Source organism: Podarcis muralis, chromosome 9, assembly GCF_964188315.1.
Source record: "Podarcis muralis chromosome 9, rPodMur119.hap1.1, whole genome shotgun sequence".
Classification (NCBI taxonomy): domain Eukaryota; kingdom Metazoa; phylum Chordata; class Lepidosauria; order Squamata; family Lacertidae; genus Podarcis; species Podarcis muralis.
In genome coordinates this window covers 60,645,643-60,666,904 of record NC_135663.1, presented here as the reverse complement: position 1 = coordinate 60,666,904, position 21,262 = coordinate 60,645,643, and the positions used below count along the sequence as shown (strand labels likewise).

The 21,262-nt window shown below is 41.2% G+C and overlaps 1 protein-coding gene across 5 annotated transcripts in view; it reads right to left on the bottom strand.

Annotated features, from left to right (window-relative positions):
- Nucleotides 1-18,071, bottom strand: part of PDS5A (PDS5 cohesin associated factor A) — a 52,361-nt gene extending 34,290 nt beyond the window's left edge. For 2 of the 5 annotated variants that reach the window (XM_028744826.2, XM_077934379.1), the window contains exons 1-5: nt 17,552-17,806; nt 16,492-16,662; nt 1,796-1,999; nt 1,110-1,196; nt 630-727 (exon numbers count right to left, since the gene is read on the bottom strand). In XM_028744826.2, coding sequence (XP_028600659.2) covers nt 630-727; nt 1,110-1,196; nt 1,796-1,999; nt 16,492-16,662; nt 17,552-17,578 — 587 coding nt within the window. In that variant the 5' untranslated portion in view covers nt 17,579-17,806. Of the gene's footprint in view, nt 1-629; nt 728-1,109; nt 1,197-1,795; nt 2,000-16,491; nt 16,663-17,551; nt 17,808-17,976 lie in introns of those variants that run through there. The other 3 variants (XM_077934377.1, XM_077934375.1, XM_077934378.1) reach the window with 3 other exon arrangements.
- Nucleotides 18,072-21,262: the final 3,191 nt, after the last annotated feature.

Here is a 21,262-nt window from a genome sequence, read left to right as displayed (position 1 = left end):
GCGGGGGGGGGGGGGGGTCAAGTGTTGTTGAGGGCCGCCAAAAAAGCACTGAGGGCCCCACATGTTATGACTGTCCTGGAATAGAGGAACTAAAATTGTCCCCAGTTCTGTGGGAAAGTAAATTTTGCCACTCCTCCAACTGTCTTGCCATTTAGAGCTCGGGTCTTTTGTCCCACAAAATTTAATGGGAAAGATAATGAACAAAGCCCTCTCCAGTTCTCATTAATGATCACATTAGACTCGTTGTAGAACTCTGAAAACTAGCATTTCTCTCTCTCTCTCTCTCTATATATATATATATATATACACACACACACACACGTGCATGCACACACACACACTCTCAACATAAATATAGCTATGGGTGACAAGGTACAGTTCTCAGCTATATAACTATAGCAGAACATAGAAAAACTGCAACTCCTAAGGTACTTTTTTTAGTGTTGCCAATATTGATTTATAATATAAAATTGTAATAAATCTTAATCAAGTAATATTTCTTTCCTGGATCACTAAAACTTTAGACAATCCTGGAATACATAAACCGCAATTATATTATTATTTCAACATGTTAAAGTTTTTAAGTTGCATGCAAGGATTGCACAAGAGGTCAAAGTAATCCAACTTACTTGATAACTGAAAAGAGTGTCCTAAAAAGCTGGATAAAAATTTCATTGCAATCTTCCAACTCAAAGCAGATGTTGTAAGATTTAACCCAAGCTAAATTCTGTAACAAAAACAAAGCATTAAATTACAGTTTTGATCTGAACTGTGTATACGCAAATGTTGATAATATACATTAAAATTTCAAAGTAGTCTGCCAGTATGATCAACTAAGCAGTTCTGTTAATTAATTAAAAGGCCAAAACCCTAATTTCTAAAGTCAGGAAACATGGATTTATCCATTTATGTAATCTTTTGCTCTAATAATATCCAGATAGCTTCACAGGTTGACATATCTGGATGTCATCAATATAAATCTAGCATCAGAGCCCGAAGTTTGGTTTCTGTAACAAGCATATACACTATTAAACTGCAACTTTCACAAGTCAAAATTCCTTTGACCACAAGGAATTAACATGTGTAAATAAAGTATAGGAAAAAGTTACCTCTAGTAAGTAGAAGTATCTGTTAAATTGGGGGCTCTTTGTATCCTCCAATCCTTTTAACTGTCTTGTAATAAACAAGAATATATCCTGCAAAACAAAAAGGAAGTGAATGTTTTACAGATGTACTCTGATATGTTAACATTGCTAACTGTATAGTTCAAGTTCTTTATATTATAAATATAATAATCGCTATTGGGGAAGTTTCACAAAGGCCTTGTTCAGACTAACAATGGTTTCAACAAGAATAAGCCCCAACAAGCCTTTCACACTTCTCCAACACAGACATGCTCATGGCTTCCACTTCCACTTTTTATTAACCACAGGTTGTCAATATATGTGAACCCGAACAAATGGTGACTAATCTTAACTATGGTTTGCACTAACAAGCTAAATACAAATGATGGGTTACAAATGATGGCTTGTTTCTATAAATCATAGTTAAGATTAACCAGTTTAGGGTGAATCAGAACAGTAGTGAAAGTTTTTGAATTCTTTTGTGCAAATGCACTAGAGAGGGGCAAGCATGCCAACCTGAGACTTATTGCAGTATGATCTCATAATGAGAAACCATATTTTTATCATTACGTCCAAAGGAGGCTAACGTCTCAGTCTTTGGTGCAGTGAGACAACCCATGAATTTCCTGAATATACAACTGAAATGGGTTGAGATTATTCGCAAAGTTTACCTTGAGTTTGTCATGGGAAGTATATGGTGCTTCTGGGGCATAAATTCGAAAGATATCAGCCAAGCAACATGCTACAAGGAGACGGACATCTTTATTGGGATTCCTGAGGAAGAATTCTGATGCAAGGTGCAAGGCTAACGGGAGATATTGTTGTTTCTCATCTTCTGAATCCTGGTCCATGTCCATAAACGTTTTCACTACCATCTAGGAGTAAAAATATGAACACTTCTAATTTTCATTAAGCATTGCTCTCTCCAACTTCTACTGCAATCAACAATTTATTCAACATATTGACACTACAAGTTTATATAACATACACCAATTCAGTATTTGTTAAGCTTCTTTTATTTACTATTATTTACTGTTATTCGTTACACAGGGTAGGCCTGAAGTATGCACAAAATCTGCAGTACAAAAAAACTCACATGAAAAACCCAAGTGGAGACCCCAAAAATAGTCTAATAGTAACGGAGGGAGGAAACGGACAACTGGATGGAAGGGAATAGAATGCATGGCTGGAACAAGACAGAAAATCGTAGACAAAGGGTAGACAGAACCATCTCATTGTCTTGATAGTTCACACTTTCTGATTCACACTGAGATGCTACTTTGAAATGTCCTCAGAGATGGAAGAAAGCTACCTACAGATATCAACTGAAAAATAAAGAATTTACTAGAGCTGGTACTAAACACAAGAGTGTCCATCTCAACCTTACAAACACACAAGCAAACATATCCCAAAACTGCCTGATTAGGAGGACCGAGTATGCTTAGTAAGCATGAAATGTTGACTGATTGTTGCGGGAGGAGGGATAGAATTAGGTGGCTGGGACCTTGAACAACAACTCTTCACAGTACAATATTTTGTTGCAGAGCCCTACTTGTAAATACTAATTTATGGAGTTTGTTGAACTTTCAAGTTATTGCTCTGATTTCTAGAGGAAAAGAAATGTTAAATACCAATGGGTTAATGATCCTTTAATTCTGATTCATCTAGATGACTAGGAAGAGTCCTATCAGAAAAACTACAACAACTGCACAACAAGGCCACAATAGCAGTATTTCTCTCATGCACAGTCTACTTGACTATCCTTCCCCTATGTCTTAATTGAGATTAGCAGATTTTCTAAAGAATTAACTGTTGAATAACTGCACTAAATAACACTGGTAAATTACTTTTTTGTAACTTGAATTCAATAAAGTAGATACTGATTGTTGAACTATGTAATTATTTAATTTCTACTAAAAATATTTTACAAGACATTTGTGCTTTCTGTAAACCAGGATATCAAGGTTCTGTGGGGGGAAACACCCACCTACACAAAAACACAAGCCAAATACATACAAAAAAACCACTAACTTCTCCCTCATGTTGCACTATTAGGAATTTGGGAATACCGTACAAACATTATAAGTAAGCACTAGTAGATCACTAGATTACAATTTGTAATGTTATCAAGACATGCAACAGGATTAGTTAATATTTCTTTTACAAAACAGCATGTACTCATTAAGCAATAAGCACATGCCTGTTTAGAATGTGTTACAAAGACAACTCAAACAGATACGTTTTGAATATCTGGACACTTTGTTAATTATTTCTCCCCTTTAATAATGTTTGCTTTCTACAATGTCCACCCCCATTATACACGATCCAAGTGATTATTTTAACTGAGCAACAATTGTGTGTAAAGCAATCTAACACGGCCTCATAATTTGCTATTCACCTGCTAGCTTGGAACGAACAGCCAAATGGCAAACAGCCCAAGCAACATGTGTGCCACTCACAAATATTATGCCAAGTTCACGTTTGCAGGTGATGTGTGCAAGTGCTACAAATATCAGCTACCATGTCAGGTTGTACATATGTCTCAATCATAATTTCCCCGAAGAACTACTAATTCTTGAAAGCAGAATTAAGTTGGAGCGCACATCAACAGTTTAGTCTGGAAGTAACCAGTTTGCTTCAATTCACTACAACGCTCAGCTTCTGAACTTGAAAAACTGAAAGAAAGAAGTATGCCAAATTTCAATAGCCAAGATATGGTTACCCAATTTGGCACAATGGCTCTTGAGATTAAGAAGCAGGATTTTATATGCTTGGATACCACAGGACCCCATTTTGAATCAAGATGACGGATCAAATTTTTCAAAACTTTTTCAAATCTACACTGATTCTCAGTGAGAGTTACTGTTGGCTTCTCAGATTCCCAACCCATACCAGGCACTCTCTCCCCCCCCATGCCTTTATTTGAATATTACTAACTTCAGAAGGACGCGGGTGGTGCTGTGGTCTAAACCAGTGTTTCCCAACCTTGTGCCTCCAGATGTTTTTGGCCTACAACTCCCATCATCCCTGACTAGCAAGACCAGTGGCAAGGGATGATGGGAATTGTAGGCCAAAAACAGCTGGAGGCACAAGGTTGGGAAACACTGGTCTAAACCACTGAGCCTTGGGCTTGCCGATCGGAAGGTCGGGGGTTTGTATCCCCATGATGGGGTGAGCTCCTGTTGCTTGGTCCTAGCTCCTGCTAACCTAGCAGTTCGAAAGCAAGCCAAAGTGCAAGTAGATAAATAGGCATCGCTCCGACAGGAAGGTAAACGGTGTTTCCGTGCGCTGCTCTGGTTTGGCCAGAAGCGGCTTAGTCATGCTGGCCACATAACCTGGAAAAACTGTCTGCGGACAAACATCAGCTCCCTCGACCAGTAAAGCGAGATGAGAGCCGCAACCCCAGAGTCGTTCGTGACTGGACTTAACTGTCAGGCGTCCTTTACCTTTTAACTTCAGAAAGGCTACATTGGGCACCCTCCAAAAGGCCCCTTCCCCTGGAAATTATATTAAGGTTCCATTTCAGTTTCTACTGGGGGGAGGGCAGATAGAATCACTAAACATTGTGGCAAAATGAAACTTTGATCCAATCTACTGGCAATTTGATTTAGTTTAACTTTGTAATTCCTGGTAAACATCTACATATTTCCCCACAAGGGACATCTCAGTCATCAGACTTTATGTTGACTAGCCACTGGGCTGAGATCCCTTGTGATTTCACTGCAACTCAGTGGTGAGGAAATTGAATAGTAATTAATGACAGTTCACAGCTCACAACCTTTCTCCTTTGTAATTTAATGCCTCTTCTGTCTAGCCATATTCATAATGAGTGTTTGAAATTAGCCAGCCGCATTTTGCACCTGGCTTTAAACAACTTGTGACCAAGTGATGATGCCTGGGTACCTGGATGGCACTTGACGTCTCCACCATCAGGAGGTGCATGTCTGGAGTCATTGTATCTGGGCTGTTTTCACACATCAATACCCCTTCCTGTAGAATTCTATCAGTTATATTTTATCTGCACAATCTGAATGAATATTTGGAACCAAAATGCTTTTTCTGTGCAGCCTGAGCAGGAGCAGTCACCATCCAGAAAAAGAGGTAGGAAAAGGCCAAGATATATGTGGATTGTCCCTGGATCAAATGACTTTTCAAGTTCTCAAAGCTCTTAACCTAGCTCACGGTTGTCATCTGAACTAGCCAGATGCTTAACTGAGAATCAATCACGCTGGTCCATCATTTGAAAAATAAGATTTTAGAGCTGTCTTGCCCCAAAATGGCAACTAGACATTCCCTTTTGGTGACCGTAAAGAGCCATTTGGTGACTGTAAAGAGCCACTGGGGCCTAGCTTATATATCTGAGTTTCTAACAATGAAAACGAGATCACCCTTTTTCAGGAAGTATATTCCTATACCTGAGTAAAGGTATATATTTGCATTAAATATAGCAAAAGTAGTATTTAAATTATGTTCCGTGAGAAGTCTGGTGCTCTGGGAGAAGAAAATACATTGTACATCAACTATTTAGGGAGAACAACCTATTTCAAGCAACATTGCCTTCTGATATTATTTTGAAATAGGACTGCTCTCATTGCTCGGAACAAAACCAAAACAGATATAGTTCTGGGGCATGTGCAAATTTCCAATTCAAAGGAGATTCTTGGTAATGAAACCCGCAAAGTTCCTCAAATTAATTTAAGCCATCAATTAAAAGAAAATCCTATATGTAAATACTGTGTATACATTTTTCACATATTGGAAGTATGTAAGCTAACAATGAATCTAGATGAATGAATCTAATTTAAAAACAACTAACGGTTGTATCCAATGCTGTGCCAGCATGGTTCCACATGGAACTTTTGTTTCCTCTCCACCCCCAGGCACCTCCTACATCTTCTCCAGAGGGCCCCCAAACCCTTAGGAGCAGACTTTGAGAGCAAGCAAGAGGCTGGACTGGACAGAAAGTGGAAGCTGTGTTGCACAGAAATATGTTGCATCAGTAGGGCTGCAGTGTTACACATGATCCTAAAGCTTGCATGGATAAAACTTTGTACTGTTTTCCAAAAAAACAAACAAAAAACACACCACCCCTGCATACTGGTGTTCAGACAGGTCATGCTCAGGAAAGGAGAACACACTGTCCTATCACATATGGGCAGAAGAGGAGATCCATTAAGAAGACTTTCTATTCTATTTGAAAGTTTAATTGCTGTTGGCACTCATAAATGGTTTGGTAAGACTACTCTTACGTTTTTTTCATAATCAAGGACACAATGATTATGAAATTAATAGAAATAAATCAGCAGTAAGAAGTAATTAAGTAGGTAAAATACTTAGTGATTCATTTTTGGATGGGCACGAGACAAGTGATGTGCTAGCATGTACTGTACTTGATCCATTACAGTAAGACTAAATGGGGCACTTTGTAGTGCTAAAAATATCTTCCTCCAAATCCCAAGGGAAACCAGAAGACGAAGGATATGAAGAAAGTATTTTGAATACACACTTCACATCCAAAAACAGAGAAAAGTGGGTGCCTACCCATTTGATATCAGGAACTATTCTGCCACTTTATCTTGCTGGGTGGTAAGCCCAACTCTGAGGAGTTTCACTTCAGAGTGTAGATGTGGCCTCCCTGAATGCTGCATGCCATGCAGAAAGCTAAGCTAGAAATCTTTTCCATTACACAAAGCTCCCTGTACATAGAAGCCTAAATGTGTCCAGAAGCATTCAGTCATGAGAGCACCCATTTGTAGTCTGAAGTGGTACTGGTTTACCACTTTAGTAAGAAGCAGGCCTTAAGCTCAAACAACTTTTTACTGCAGAGATTTACTACAATAAGCAGCAGCTGGGTCCTGTAGAGCAAAGACTCCTGTGTACCTGTGAGGAGGGACAGCACCAAAGGTTCTACATATAAAGGACACACCAAAGTCTGTAAGTGACACAATTTCAATTTAAGAACTAATTTATCCAAAGCAAAACATCGCTAGATGCGGTAAAAAAAATAGCACCCTGAACAATTTGGTATCATCAGCAAATCTGGCTACTTCACTGCTCACTTCTAACTCCAAGCAATTTATGAACAAATTACAGTGGTACCTCGGGTTAAGTACTCAATTCGTTCCGGTGGTCCGTTCTTAACCTGAAACTGTACTTAACCTGAAGCACCACTTTAGCTAATGGGGCCTCCCGCTGCTGCCGCGCCGCCGGAGCACAATTTCTGTTCTCATCCTGCAGCAAAGTTCTTAACCTGAAGCACTATTTCTGGGATAGCAGAGTCTGTAACCTGAAGCATATGTAACCTGAAGCGTATGTAACCCGAGGTACCACTGTAAAAAGAACCGGCCCCAATACTGATCCTTGGGGGACTCCACTTTTTATATCCCTTTAATGAAAGAACTATCCATCTATTTCTACTCTCTATGAGAGGACCTTCCCATGATTCCTTTTTAAAGATTGGGATTACATTTCCATTGTGCTATTTTTCTGGAAAAAGAGTTGCTGGAACTCACCATGAATGCCTTTCTCTTTCTCTTAGAATGGCAATGGCACCCACTGAAGAGGTGCCGGAACTGAGTTCTGGAGAGTTCCCCCTGAAAAAAAGCCCTGCATTTCCAGCCCTCAGGTACGGAAGCTGATAGGACAAGTTACATATTTTTGTTAAAAGATCAGCGATTTCACTTTTGAAATCTTTAAGAACTCTCAGATGGCTGCAATCTGGACCCTGTTATTTGTCAGTTTTTATTCTGTCAATAAGGCCTAGGATTTTGTCTCATCATGACTATTTGTCTTAGTTCCTCAAACTCACTTCCTGTGAAAGTCAAGGGAAAATTACATGGCATCCAAAATTATTCAGGAAGCATTTCCTAACCTTGTCCTTGCTACTGTCTTTTGTCATGCCAGGGGACAGCTTCCACCAAAATCCTGAGGTAGGGAAATGGAGTGGAAGTGAACAACTGGAAGTTGCTCAGTCTATGATAGAGTTTTATGTAGTACACAAACTAGCAAAAATAAATAAATAAATAAAAATGTGATGGCATTTTACACAAGATATTCAAAATCAGCTTTGCAAAGTCATTTGTCTTCCAGATGATGTCAACTCAGAACTGCTGTTCCTTTAATTTTAATAAGTGTACATATGACGGTAGCCTTAGAATATTAAGTCAAGCTTAATTGGAGATGAAGAGCAAAATATTGTTAGGCTTCACTAGACTAACAACTCAGTTTAATCCAGGCACAGGCAAACTCAGCCCTCCAGATGTTTTGGGGCAACAACTCCCATCATCCCTGACCACTGGTCCTGTTAGCTAGGGATGATGGGAATTGTAGTCCCAAAACATCTGGAGGGCCAAGTTTGCCTATGCCTGGTTTAATCCATGCTAATATTTTGCTTATCTCTTTCCTAACTGCAACACAACATAAATGTAGGAAAATAGGTTAGAAGCAGATACAAAACATTAAAACTTCCTAAAAAAAAAATATAAATCTGGTATACTACTTTAACTTTTGGTATATGAAGGGCCCTGTCACATGGTTTAAAAGAAAATACTATTATTTTTTCTATTTTCCCCTGACTCTTACCAACATAAGAAAACTTCAATAGCTGGAATGAAGACTCAATCATTGCATCAGGAAAATAACATTTTTATTTTTGCTTACTTCATTGTACCAGCTGTTGAAACCAGTAGCTGTATCAACTTGTGCAAAAAACACAACAGATCAAGAATGTGGGTCAGGTTTTGACCTACGGCATGGATGGCTTATTGGCTCAGTGCCAAATTTATCATTAAAGGTCTGGATTTCCTTGAACACTTCTGTAATGAATTTATATTTTGTTAAATATGGTGCATGCTATATTTAATACCCGTTACATATTTCAGCTAGGTAAAAGATCATTTCTCCATTTTTGTTAAGTTCTCATGTTTCGGGGGGAAACTCTTTGTACACAAATAACTGGCACATGTAACTGTTGAAGCTCCTGTTTTGAATTTAGTACATCCCTTTATTGTTGCCCTTACTGTCCATTTCATTGCATTTTTATATGACATGCTATTGTCAGATGACTGTTAAATTAATCAACTGAAATGATATAGCCTTATGTCATTTGAAGATGTATTTTTAAACAAATCTATTTTCCTTCTTTTTTGGTCTTATTTCTTATAAAGAAAACATTCTTGCATTTACCAAACTTTTTTGAAGACCAAATGTAAGCAAGTACTTTAAAATGATATCCATATTAAGTATCAATTAATCAATCTTTAGGGACGCAGGTGGTGCTGTGGGTAAAACCTCAGCGCCTAGGACTTTCCAATCGCATGGTCGGCGGTTCGAATCCCCGCGGTGGGGTGCGCTCCCGTTGCTCAGTCCCAGCGTCTGCCAACCTAGCAGTTCGAAAGCACCCTCGGGTGCAAGTAGATAAATAGGGACTGCTTACTAGCGGGAAGGTAAACGGCGTTTCCGTGTGCTGCGCTGCCTCGCCAGAGCAGCTTCGTCACGCTGGCCACATGACCCGGAAGTGTCTGCGGACAGCGCTGGCTCCCGGCCTCTAGAGTGAGATGAGCGCACAACCCTAGAGTCTGTCAAGACTGGCCCGTACGGGCAGGGGTACCTTTACCTAATCAATCTTTATTGCAGTCAAAGACCAGACAACAAAAATAACATAAACAACATGTACTACAACAGCATCAAGGGGCAGACACGGTAGACAAAATAGAAAATTCCCTATATACTTATTTACATTAAGTATTAAGTATACCATCCTAGATATATCTGTAATTTCATGCTAAAACACAGGTTGTTGTTCACATTGTTACAATCAGAGAGTTACCTCAAAGCTGCCTTAAAAAAAAGAGAGATGCAATCAACTAAGTCCTACTCAGAGAAGACCCGTGGAAATTAATGAATCCAAGTTAGCCATGTCCATTAACTTCAATAGATTTACTCTGAGTAGGACTAGCACTTAATAACACTGTGTTTTCAGAAAGCAGACTATGATAAAGACAATGACTTAAAAGATCACAGAAGAAGCTGAACAATTTAATGCAGTTGTCACTCCAAATATATGGTTGCTGCATATGTTCAGTCTTTAGGGACCCTGCTTGCTTTTTGACACTTTTGCTTATGTTGCCAGGAGACTATCACAGTGGTGCTGCTGCACATGCAAGTTTGCCATTATAATTACTGCTGTGCATATGACAAGAATGTTGCTATAGCTGATGAAATACTTTCATTTCCAGTACACCTCAAAGACTCGAATGAATTAGTCTAAAAGCATTTCCTTCAGGACCAATGACATAATGATGCTCACAATCAGGAATCTATTTAGAAGCACATACGCACAAATATAATCAATATGCTTTTACTTCCAGACTACTGTTCTGTCCCAGTGAAAATCAGGCGGCTGACTAGTGCAAAATGAACACAACTTCCAAGTAAGAAGACGGTCACCCACACTCTGTTCTACTTGTTTACACTTCACTTCTCCTAACAAGGGACTAGCTAGGAGCCTGTTTCATAGCTGACATTGCTCTGCACATCAATCTCCAACACTGGAATATTAAACAGTGATATGGTGACTTTATGCATGGTCCACATTTATTCTTCCAAGTCTTGTCTTTAAATTATTACAGACAGGACGGAGGGGAAACAAACCAGAGAGCAGTTACATGCAAAGAGTTTGTGACTGGAACACTGGTATACCTAGCCCTGACGTTGTACCAAGGCACAGAGTTCCCAGTGAATGAACCAAACCTCTTAAAAATCAAGGAACTTGAAGAGCAAGCTGAGTCCCCTGAATCCAATGCTGAGGATTCTTCTGAGGTGCCCTCTGGGCTGGTACCTAAAGATGAACCCATGAGACTGGATCTCTGCCTCCTTGTTCTTGATTCTAATCTCCCTGCACTGCAGCCTTGAAGAGCTTCCTGAAATATTTGGGCTGTTGGACCTAGACTGATCCTCAGTGCCTGAACCTGCTTTGTTTGGACTTTGCTGCATTTAAAACGCTTGTACATTGGTGAGTACCTTTGGTGAAAGGCTTAATTCTCCTGTAACTAGGACACTAGCCCCTAAAGGAATCCCCTGCATGACAAACACATTTAGAAGACCTGCAGAAAGTGTTTAGTGAGTTAAGCAGTCTATTAATTGACTGTTTAGTGGTAAATTGTTCAATCATCTACAAAAATACAACATACTCTAATGTCTATAAGTCTTATGAAAAAACAACTGTAGTTGCAGTAGAATGCAGTAAGTGTTGAGAATTGAGTGTCCATAAGCAACAAATGTTTACCATTACCACATGGCACTATTGGCATAATAATGAATCACATGACTTTCATTTTTAGGTCTGAGGAATTAAATTAGATAGCCAGCATTAAAATTGAGCCATGCTCAACATAAAGTAAATTACCCCATCAACTGAGACATGAAATTAAGCTCTAAATTCCTTAGAAATTTTATCTAAATAAATGATTATGAACTGCTAATCAATTGCATTTAACATTGCCATTCACAGTTGGAACAAGTGATAGTATTGTTAAGAATTCTTTCTCAATTAAAGCAATCAGCAACTACTAAAATGCAGATGTTTTACAGCCCAGAACCCTCTCAACTAAAGTGTGAAAAATGGATTGCTCCTAGTTGTTTCTTTACCACATACAGACAATGACCACTTTGTACATGTTCAAAGCACACACACATCGTCACATACCCAGAAGTAGCAGGAAAAGGGAGCAGAACAGAGTGAGCTTATATGCACTCTGCTGTCGCACACGTTGACCCAGAATGCAACCCCCCCACAAATTTGGACTTGCCTGTATATGGTTCCCATCATTATTTTATGTGCATACACATTTCCTTTGTACCACACTACCATGTCTTACCAATACATTTCTCTGTGACATCCTTTATCAGATATATCTATCCATATAATTTACATTTTTAACCACCTAACTCAAGCATGCACAATTACCCCTTTTCCACATTTTCTATCTTCTCATCATTTCAGTCAGTAGAATTCCCATTTCCTACAGCTGCATGTCTTTGATTAACAAAATACACAAACTTTAATGCTTGTGTTTCCTGTGCCTTTTAGCCACACATTCCTTGTGCCATGCATCTTACACCCACCCACCCATCCTCTCATATGCCTGCCTTTTCCTTTAATACCATTCTTTCATGTTCATCTTTAACAGACATAATTTAAGCCAGAAAGCCTGGAACATGCAAAGTAACAATATAGGAGAGTGCCTCTGATTATGTGCGAAAGGCACACAGTATTTCTCAACCTTGGGTCCCCAGATGTTGTTGGACTACAACTCCCATCATCCCTGAACTCTGGCCTTGCTAGCTAGGGATGATGGGAGTTGAAGGCCAAAAACATATAGGGACCCAAGGTTGAGAAAGGCTGCTATAGAGTATACAGAACAGTAATCTAACCCAACAGTGTGACAAAACTCTCTGCTCAGAGTACTATATAGTGCAACAAGGGAAAGTTCCGCACATGTAGTAGGCTTGTTACCTTATCCTAATGAATCAAAAAGAGTTTCAGCACTCACAACTTCCTCAAACCTTCATAAACCTTATCCCCAAATTGTATTTGTTATCAAGATCCTGCAAATAGGTAGAGAGTGACAAAGGAGTGGGGTAGTTGGGGACGGGGAGAGAAACCATAGTCAAGCCAAAACAAAACAAAACACCACACGCTGTGCTTCTCCTTCTCCCAAATGCTTCTTGTGAAAATGCTGACCCCAATTTCATCATCTGCACATGGAGTAGCAAGTTGGGGTGTTTGTTTCAAGACTGGTTCTCACCAACATTTTAACTTAGTTGAGAACTTGAATCTTCATATCACTGGCAATGCTAATGTTATTAACCAGTGTTGCTCAAAAGTATGCCAACATTTTTATGGTTGACTTAAATTATTTTTGCTCAGCTCATGTCCCCAGATGCATCCTTTACCTGAAGCATGAATATGACATCATCATCTGGATTTAAAGGCAGGATGACCTTGAAAAATTCCCTCTGGATTTCAACAGTTTTCAATCATCAACAGCCTGACCCTGGGAAAGTGCCTGCAGAATGCTTACTTCTAGGACGCTACTGTGCAGCTACACTGAACATGTAAGAACCATCTTATGAAATAAACTCACTGGTGTTTACATGTATCTGCATGTTTCTGACTTCCACCCAGAACATGCCAGTGTCCTTGCTTACAGGATGTCTCCTTTTTAAAACTACTTACAACAGGTAACATAACAGAAATACAAACACAAGGACCACCAGATGCAAACTCTGTTCTCATTTTCATTTTGGCAACATAATATCCAAAAGAACCAGCGAGAACATCAGGAACTCATTCACCCACTCATCTTCCAAACTGCAATGACTGCCTCTTTTTTACGTAAGAAAAACTGGACAGTCACTTACACAGATGAAAAGGACAGAAATCTTGCATCAGAACTGTCAACATTCAGAAAGCGGTGGAAGATTGTCTCAATCCCTCAGGCTACTTCGCCAGCAACATGACCATTACCATTCTCCAGTAGCACCTTAGAGATCAACTAAGTTTGTTCTGGGTACAGTATAAGCTTTCGTGTGCATGCACACTTCTTCAGATACCTGAAGAATCTGAAGTATCTAAAGAACTGTGCATGCACACGAAAGCTTATACCCAGAACAAACTTAGTAAGTCTCTAAGGCGCTACGGGACAATATTTTATTTATTTTGACTGTGTCAGACCAACATGGCTACCTACCTGAATCTATTACCATTCTCTTCCAAGAAACTGCAAAGGGAAACTGCCATGTGAAATTACTAAACTGAATCAAAGAATTTTAGAGTTGGAAGTGACAACTGCAGGAATCTTTTGCCCAACATGGGGATCGAACCCCCGACTCTGATATTAAGAGTCTCATGCTCTACCAACTGAGCTATGTTTATTTATTGTTTCATTTAACAAACCAACTTTTCTTCAAGGAGATCAAAGTGTACATGGGTCCTCAACATTTTATCCTCATAACAACATTCTGAATTAGGTTTGACTGAGTGAGACTGGCTGACCCAAGGTCACTGAGTGGGAATTTGAACTTAGCCCAAATATGACACATTAACCACCACAACATATTGGCTCTCCACCTGCAGCTTCCACTCTCCTCTTATGTGCAAAGGAAGGGCAGAACAGAGAGAAAGCAAGTCAGCCAAGTCTTGCCATGGCTCATGTCCAGTCTAAATTAAACTTCAGAATTATTGGCTGAACCTGGACATATAGGGATCAAAATTTCATTGCCCTTAGGGATCAAAATTTCATTGCCCTTGGGAAAGGGAACATAGTAAGTCAGGCCACAGTTATATTAGAACCACAGGCTCAGCAAAAGGAAATTTATTTAAAACACACACAAACACACATCTTAGCAGGTTGCTAAGTAGAGAACTAATAATTTTATCATGAGTTAAAAATTATGGAAGGAGCCAACACAGCAGACCTTTGCAGGAAAGACATAGAAACACTTTAACTTCACCAGAAAACTCCCCCACTTGTCCAAAATTAGTATGGAAACCAGACAACATGCCAAAGATACTGTAAACTGTTGAAGAGTGGAAGAGGATCAGCATTAGCAACAAGATGATACAAGAGCTAAACTTCAGGGCCACTTTCAAGAGACATGCAAGCACAGTAATGCTACCTAGTTAAAGTGTCCAACTACAACATTAACAGAAGATACTGATAAACAATAGCTACAATATGAATGTAAGACCAACTGTCATTTTAAGCATCTGTATTTGCTCCAGCTTTGCAGACTATTCTGTTACAAGTTAATTTAATTGTTTAAAAGGCGGTCAGGACAAACCCATGGTTTCTATTTTGAAATATACTTATTTGGGATTAATTAAAACCAAACTGAAACATACAAACTACACATTTCACTGTCATGTAATCTGTAACTAATGACAAGATAGTGTTTTCTCTTCCGTTTGCCACAACTACCTCATTGGCAGCTCTCTCAAAACTTTTCAGAATACAGTATGGGCAAAACAGAATTCAAGCAAAACTTCAAATGATGGTGCCGGGGTGAAACATATTGGTTTCCTTCTAATATAGTATTAACTATAATATAGTATTAACTATGACAGCACTTGGATATACATGAACTACTACCAAAATCCTGACCAGACAACTGTGCAAAGGGAGACATTACCATGATGACATAATATACACAGTGTTTGTTTCTTATGGCTATTGCAGTCTTTCACTGTTGCAATGTAAGAATAGACTCACATTAAAACTACAATCAATAAATAAATCTACTCACAGTGTGTTAATGAAACTGACATGTTGCCTTCCCAGAACCCTAACGCCTGAAAGTTTCCCAGAGCTTGTAGGTCCAGAGGACTACAACTCAATTGCCCAAACCACTGTCAATCTTTCCCTTCTTAGGGAAGCAGAATGCTTACATGTCCAGTTGCCTTGATAACCAAGCTCATGCATCCCTCTTCACTGGAGCTAAAGGCTCCACTGGATTGCATCCTGGTTGACATAAGAACCAAGACCCTGCTTCCTTACCAACATTCCTATGGCAATCCATCAATGATCTTTCCTTTAGCCTTTCAATGAATGATCTCACCCTTACTTCCCACTCTCTTTAGTGAAGTGTGTGACATCCCAACACCAAACAGGCTTTTGCAGAAGGGGGGGGGGACGCTACAAAAATAAGCAGGAAGATTCATTGTTCACCTTCCCAATATTAACTGCAACTGATCAGAAACTTTGGGAAGAGTAGCTGTCATTGGCAAGGCTGTGAAGAGATCTGTGGAGCCCCAATATATGATTCAAGAACATCTACATTCAGCAATTACTTCCTTAGATGTGACAGCATATAAAGCATTCCTAAACGTATCCCATCAGCATCTCAAAAGATTATAGTGACTTTGTGAAAAACAGCTATTTTACAATCAACAGGAACTAGAGATAATTTTATGTAACAGTTTGTCAACCAAGCAATGCTTGAGCTATGCCACATTTCTGAAAAAAATAGAACAAGAGTTCTTAAAAGTTATATAAACAGTCTCCTCTCGCCTTTAAACTTTAGAGATTTTTCTACTAGCTTTAAGGATCATAAGTGTCCTATCTCCAAAAAATCATACTGGCATCCCACAACACTCTTGAAAATGAAAGTAACGCTGCAGATGCAAGAGTAAAACAACAGCGCAATCCTTAAGCAACAAAGCAAGATGAATCACTGTGACAATAACATCTCAAATCTTTCGCTTGCTCAAAGCCAGTAAGACAATGGGTGGGAGAAAGAGCAATGGGAAGAGCGCAGAAGAAAACCTGATGAAGGGTGTATTTTAAAATGAAGAACAACATCTTACCTTCAAACGTTTGACTACTTCATCGTTCGTTATTTTATCTGTGATCTCCTTAACTCCAGGAGGGTAGAAGATGATTTTGCCGTCGGCAGGAGGCTTTGGTTGGGTGGATGGGAAATCCATCCTAGTGCTGCTGGTTATAAAGTTTCCTTCTCCACAGTCCTCTACCGGCCCCTATCGGTCAGAAAACAAAAGTTCAGCGGAATAGAGGCGACTTTCCGAACCTTTTTTCCCCTTCCCTCCCCCATTTCTAAACCTCGATTCAAAAGAAGGCCCCTGTGTTTCGCAGCGGCGAGGCCCAGGGCTTAAAGTCCGCCTGACCGGGGTCTCCCCGGATCCCCACGCCAGGTCCAGCCCGGCGCTCTCCCTCCCTTCCCCTTTCATTGGGCGGCTGCTCCGAAGCCCAACACGATTACTTTGGCTGCCTCGCGGTTCACAATGAAATGTTAACATTTTTTAAAACAAAAAACAAAAAATAAAGAAAAGACGGAAAGATCGCCTCTCCGCGCCCGGGCGAGAAACGGGTCTGCGGAGAGGAGAGAAAAATAGAGCCGATCCCGAGACAGGCACTTCTTCCACCGAAGCCAGGAGGCGAGGCCTAAACAGTTAGGCCTCAAAACTATCAGGAGACGGGGAAGCCGACCGGAGGAGGAGGAGGAGGAAAGGGAGTCAGGCGGAGGGGGGACCCCGAAAACAACGCAGCCCCAGCCGGCCACCCCATATTCCCCCCGCCCAGCCAAATCTTAAAACTCTTTCCCTCCCTGGCCGGGCCTGGCCTCCCCGCCTCAGGGACGGCGCTGCTTCCCTCAGGGGAGGGCGCAGGCCACTCTCCATCCACTTCTCTCAACTTCCACCTCAGGACCCCCTCCTGCAGCCCCTCGCCTCGTGTGAACGCCCGCCTCCGGCCCAGAGGGTCTTCCCGGCTGGTCGAAACGCGCCACGCCGGCGGGGAGAGCCGGGGAGGAAGGCGATGAGCAAGCGGCGGCAGCGGCAGCAACAAGAGACCCGGACCCCAGGGGCGGCCGCCTCGCTCTCTGGCTCGCCCGCCCGCCTTTTTTTTTACCTCATGCAGCTCCGGAAGGTGCAGCATCGAGCGGCCTCCGGGGGCGGCTGGAGCCGTGGAGGGAGGCGCGGGAAGGGGCTGCCGCTCTCGCTCCGAAGACGACGACGACGGCCGGCGCCCTGCCTCGGCGACTCGCTCGCCTTCCCTCCCCCCACCGCGGCGGCGGCGGCGGCCTCAGTCCCGGCGGCGGCTGCTCAGGCTCTCAGGGAAGGAGGGCTCGGGCAGAGCGTGCGCCTGGCTCGGCCGCCTCGCCCGCGGGGAAGCAGCGCCGCTCCCTGGCCGGCCTGAGGAAGAGCAGCCCAGGAGGAGGAGGAGGAGGAGAGTCGGCCGCCGCCGCCCCCACTATACCGGCTTCTCCGAAAACCGCCTCGCGTTTCCGCGGAGCCTGAGGGAGCCCAAAGGTGTGCGGCTCTGCCTGTACCTACCCGCCGAAGTCCCATGCCGACGACCGGTTTGCCCTCACGGTTTGCTGCTCCCGGGTCGTGCGCGCGCGCGCTGGCGCCGAAGGCTGAGGCAACTCGTTTGGCGCCAAAACCAGGCGCTGCCGTGAGGCGGCCCGCAGCCCTGTAGGAATAGCTGGAGGGGCCAAGTGCGCCTCTTTTTTTAGATATATAAAAATTTATTTACTTGGTTTTCAGATTAAAGTCTTAAAATCACATAGCCAACATACAAGATTCCAAATAATCTCCTCCTCCCCTTTGTGGGTCCTATTGTTAATCATTTCTCTCACATCTTTTATGATGATCCAAATCTTTGACATCTCCCCTTATGTCCAAAATTCACAAGTGTTCCAGTCCCACTAACGGTTTTACGTGTTTACGATGGTTTTTAAGATAAATTATAAACTTTCCCCATTCCTTATTAAAATTTTGTTTCTTGTAAAAGTTGTTGCTTTTTCAACTCTTTCTTTCTTTTGATATGCATTTTGTTGGATGAAAAAGCCCCTCATCACTGCTTTACTTGCATCTCATACCACTTTCAAGTTTGTCTCCTGATTCAAGTTAATTTCAAAATAATCTCTTAATTTCCCCCCTTCTTTTTAAAATTTTGGTCTTCCTGATTTTTTATTCTTCCAGTCATTTTTGCCATTTCGCCATCATCCATCAACTTGATCTGCCATTTTTCTCTGGTCAGGTCTTTATCTTCTTTCCATCTCTGGGCCAATAACATCTGTGGTTGCATACATGAATAGTCTTTTCTGCTTACTTGCGATTTCAGGACCTTGGATTCCTAAAATAAAGGTTTCGGGTTTTAGAAAAAGTTATTTTCAAGTATGCCTCCTTTTTACCCCCAAAGTGTACTTTAAACAAGGTTGTGAAAGCATCGCTGACACGCTATGTTTCCGAGTGTCGCTGCTATATATGCTCTCCCTTAGTTGGGGTCAACTGAGCAGGATCCGGCCGTTTTCTCTCCTGAAAGCGGCTTTCTTATGCTTTGTTTTGTTTTTAAGGCTGCTGCAATATGTTATGTGCAGAGTGTGTGTGTCCCTGTGGAGCTCAGTGGGATTTATTCCAGAGTAAACCACTGAATCATGTTCAAGATGGAGGGCCATCCAATTGCCTCTGCAAATGCGACATTATTGCTTGTGTCCAATGCTAGGGCTAGTCTAGAATAGACCCGTTGAAATGGAGAGGCTTCATGGGCCCATCAGTTTGAATGCAGCTATTCTGAGTATAAAGTACTGTAGCTGAATATACCCCTATAGGTGTATGCACTATATACCTCTATATAAGGTAAAGGTACCCCTGCCCGTACGGGCCAGCCTTGACAGACTCTGGGGTTGTGCGCCCATCTCACTCAAGAGGCCGGGGGCCAGCGCTGTCCGCAGACACTTCCGGGTCACGTGGCCAGCGTGACAAGCTGCATCCGGCGAGCCAGCGCAGCACATGGAACGCCGTTTACCTTCCCGCTGGTAAGTGGTCCCTATAGGTTGGCAGGCGCTGGGACCGAGCAACGGGAGCGCACCCCGCCACGGGGATTCGAACCGCCGACCTTTCATCGGCAAGCCCTAGGCGCTGAGGCTTTTACCCACAGCGCCACCCGCGTCCCATATACCTCTATATACACCCAGTTGAATACACGAAGGGAGATGGAGGCATAATAAAATGAACTCAGTATTCAGGCAAGAATGTTACTTGCCCCAAAATGAAAAGAAGCAGATGTCCAGCAAAGGAAGTATGGATACAAAAACTTATGGAATATGCAGAAATAGCGAAAATGACTGGAAGAATAAGAAATCAAGATAACTTTTTTATATATAAAAGAATGGAAATGGTTTATTGAATATTTACAGATAAATCGTAAAGAGATAAAAACATTGGCAGGATTCTTGTAATAACCTGCGGTTTCATAAGAGTATATATTTAAAGAAGATGAGTAAATGAGCAAATTAAGTTAATTTGGATATGCAGAAGATATTAAAAATAAATTTAAGGAACCGCAGAAAGAGGGGGAAGGAAGTCAAGTTTTGAAATGTCAAAATGATTGTAAAATTAGTGAAATGTAGAAATGTATAAACTTGAAAATTATTTTTTTTTAAAAAAAAAAAAGACCTGTGGGGGGGAAAATGAACTCAATATTCAAAGCTTATAGATGTGCATCATTTTGAAACTCACATTATAATTTATGCACACAAAAAGGAGAGGATATAAAGATTTGAAGCACCAAAGATCAAAGCCGAACGCACTAGCAAAATTGAATTCTTAAGGTTAGGATTTAGAATGGTTTCTTGAAGATCCATAAAGTCAATTCCTTCCCGGAGTTTCAATGAGTTTTCTACACGATTGCCTTCACTCTGATCCTTTGAAGGTGAAATTGTGGCACCGCATCTGGGCTGCTCTAAATTGTGATGTTCAATCCAGATACAAACTGAGTGGGGAATTAGGTTGTATGGAACACTTACTAATGGATAGTTTATTTAGGATCTGTATGCAATTTTCCTGTTAGATTTAAGATTGTGACTGATTTGGGGCATCTTGGAATCCACAGTGTTTTTATAGGGAGAAGCTGGCTTGTTCAGATGGACGCTGACAATGTAATGATAATGTATATTATGTGTGTATTATGTTCGTGTCTCCCTTTTGGTCAGAAATTGTCCTTACAGTGGTACCTCAGGTTAAGTACTTAATTCGTTCCGTAGGTCCATTCTTAACCTGAAACTGTTCTTAACCTGAAGCACCACTTTAGCTAACGGGGCCTCCTGCTGCCACCGCGCCGCCAGAGCATAATTTCTGTTGTTATCCTGAAGCAAAGTTCTTAACCTGAAGCACTATTTCTGGGTTAGCGGAGTCTGTAACCTGAGGCGTATGTAACCTGAGGTACCACTGTACTAACTTTGTTTTGGAAAAATTCTTATTTTGAGATGTTCACGTACTTTTAAATTATATTCCTGTGATGTGGGGTCCAACAGACGGACAGCAAAAGTGGATCCCGTATGTAAGCCCTCATGGTTGCATATATAAACGTACTTCCAGCTTGGAAGGACAAACACCCACCATTCATTAGTTAGTGGTCTGAAGATTTAACACATCTAAACTACTAATAACAGGTAACATCACAATAATACAAACACAAGGACCATCAGATGCAAACTCTGTTCTCACCTTCATTTTGGCAATATTAAATCTAAAAGAATCACCCAGAACATCAGGAACTCATTTACCCACTCATCTTCCAAACTGTGATGCTGGCAGTTTTGTTTTGTTTTTTTAC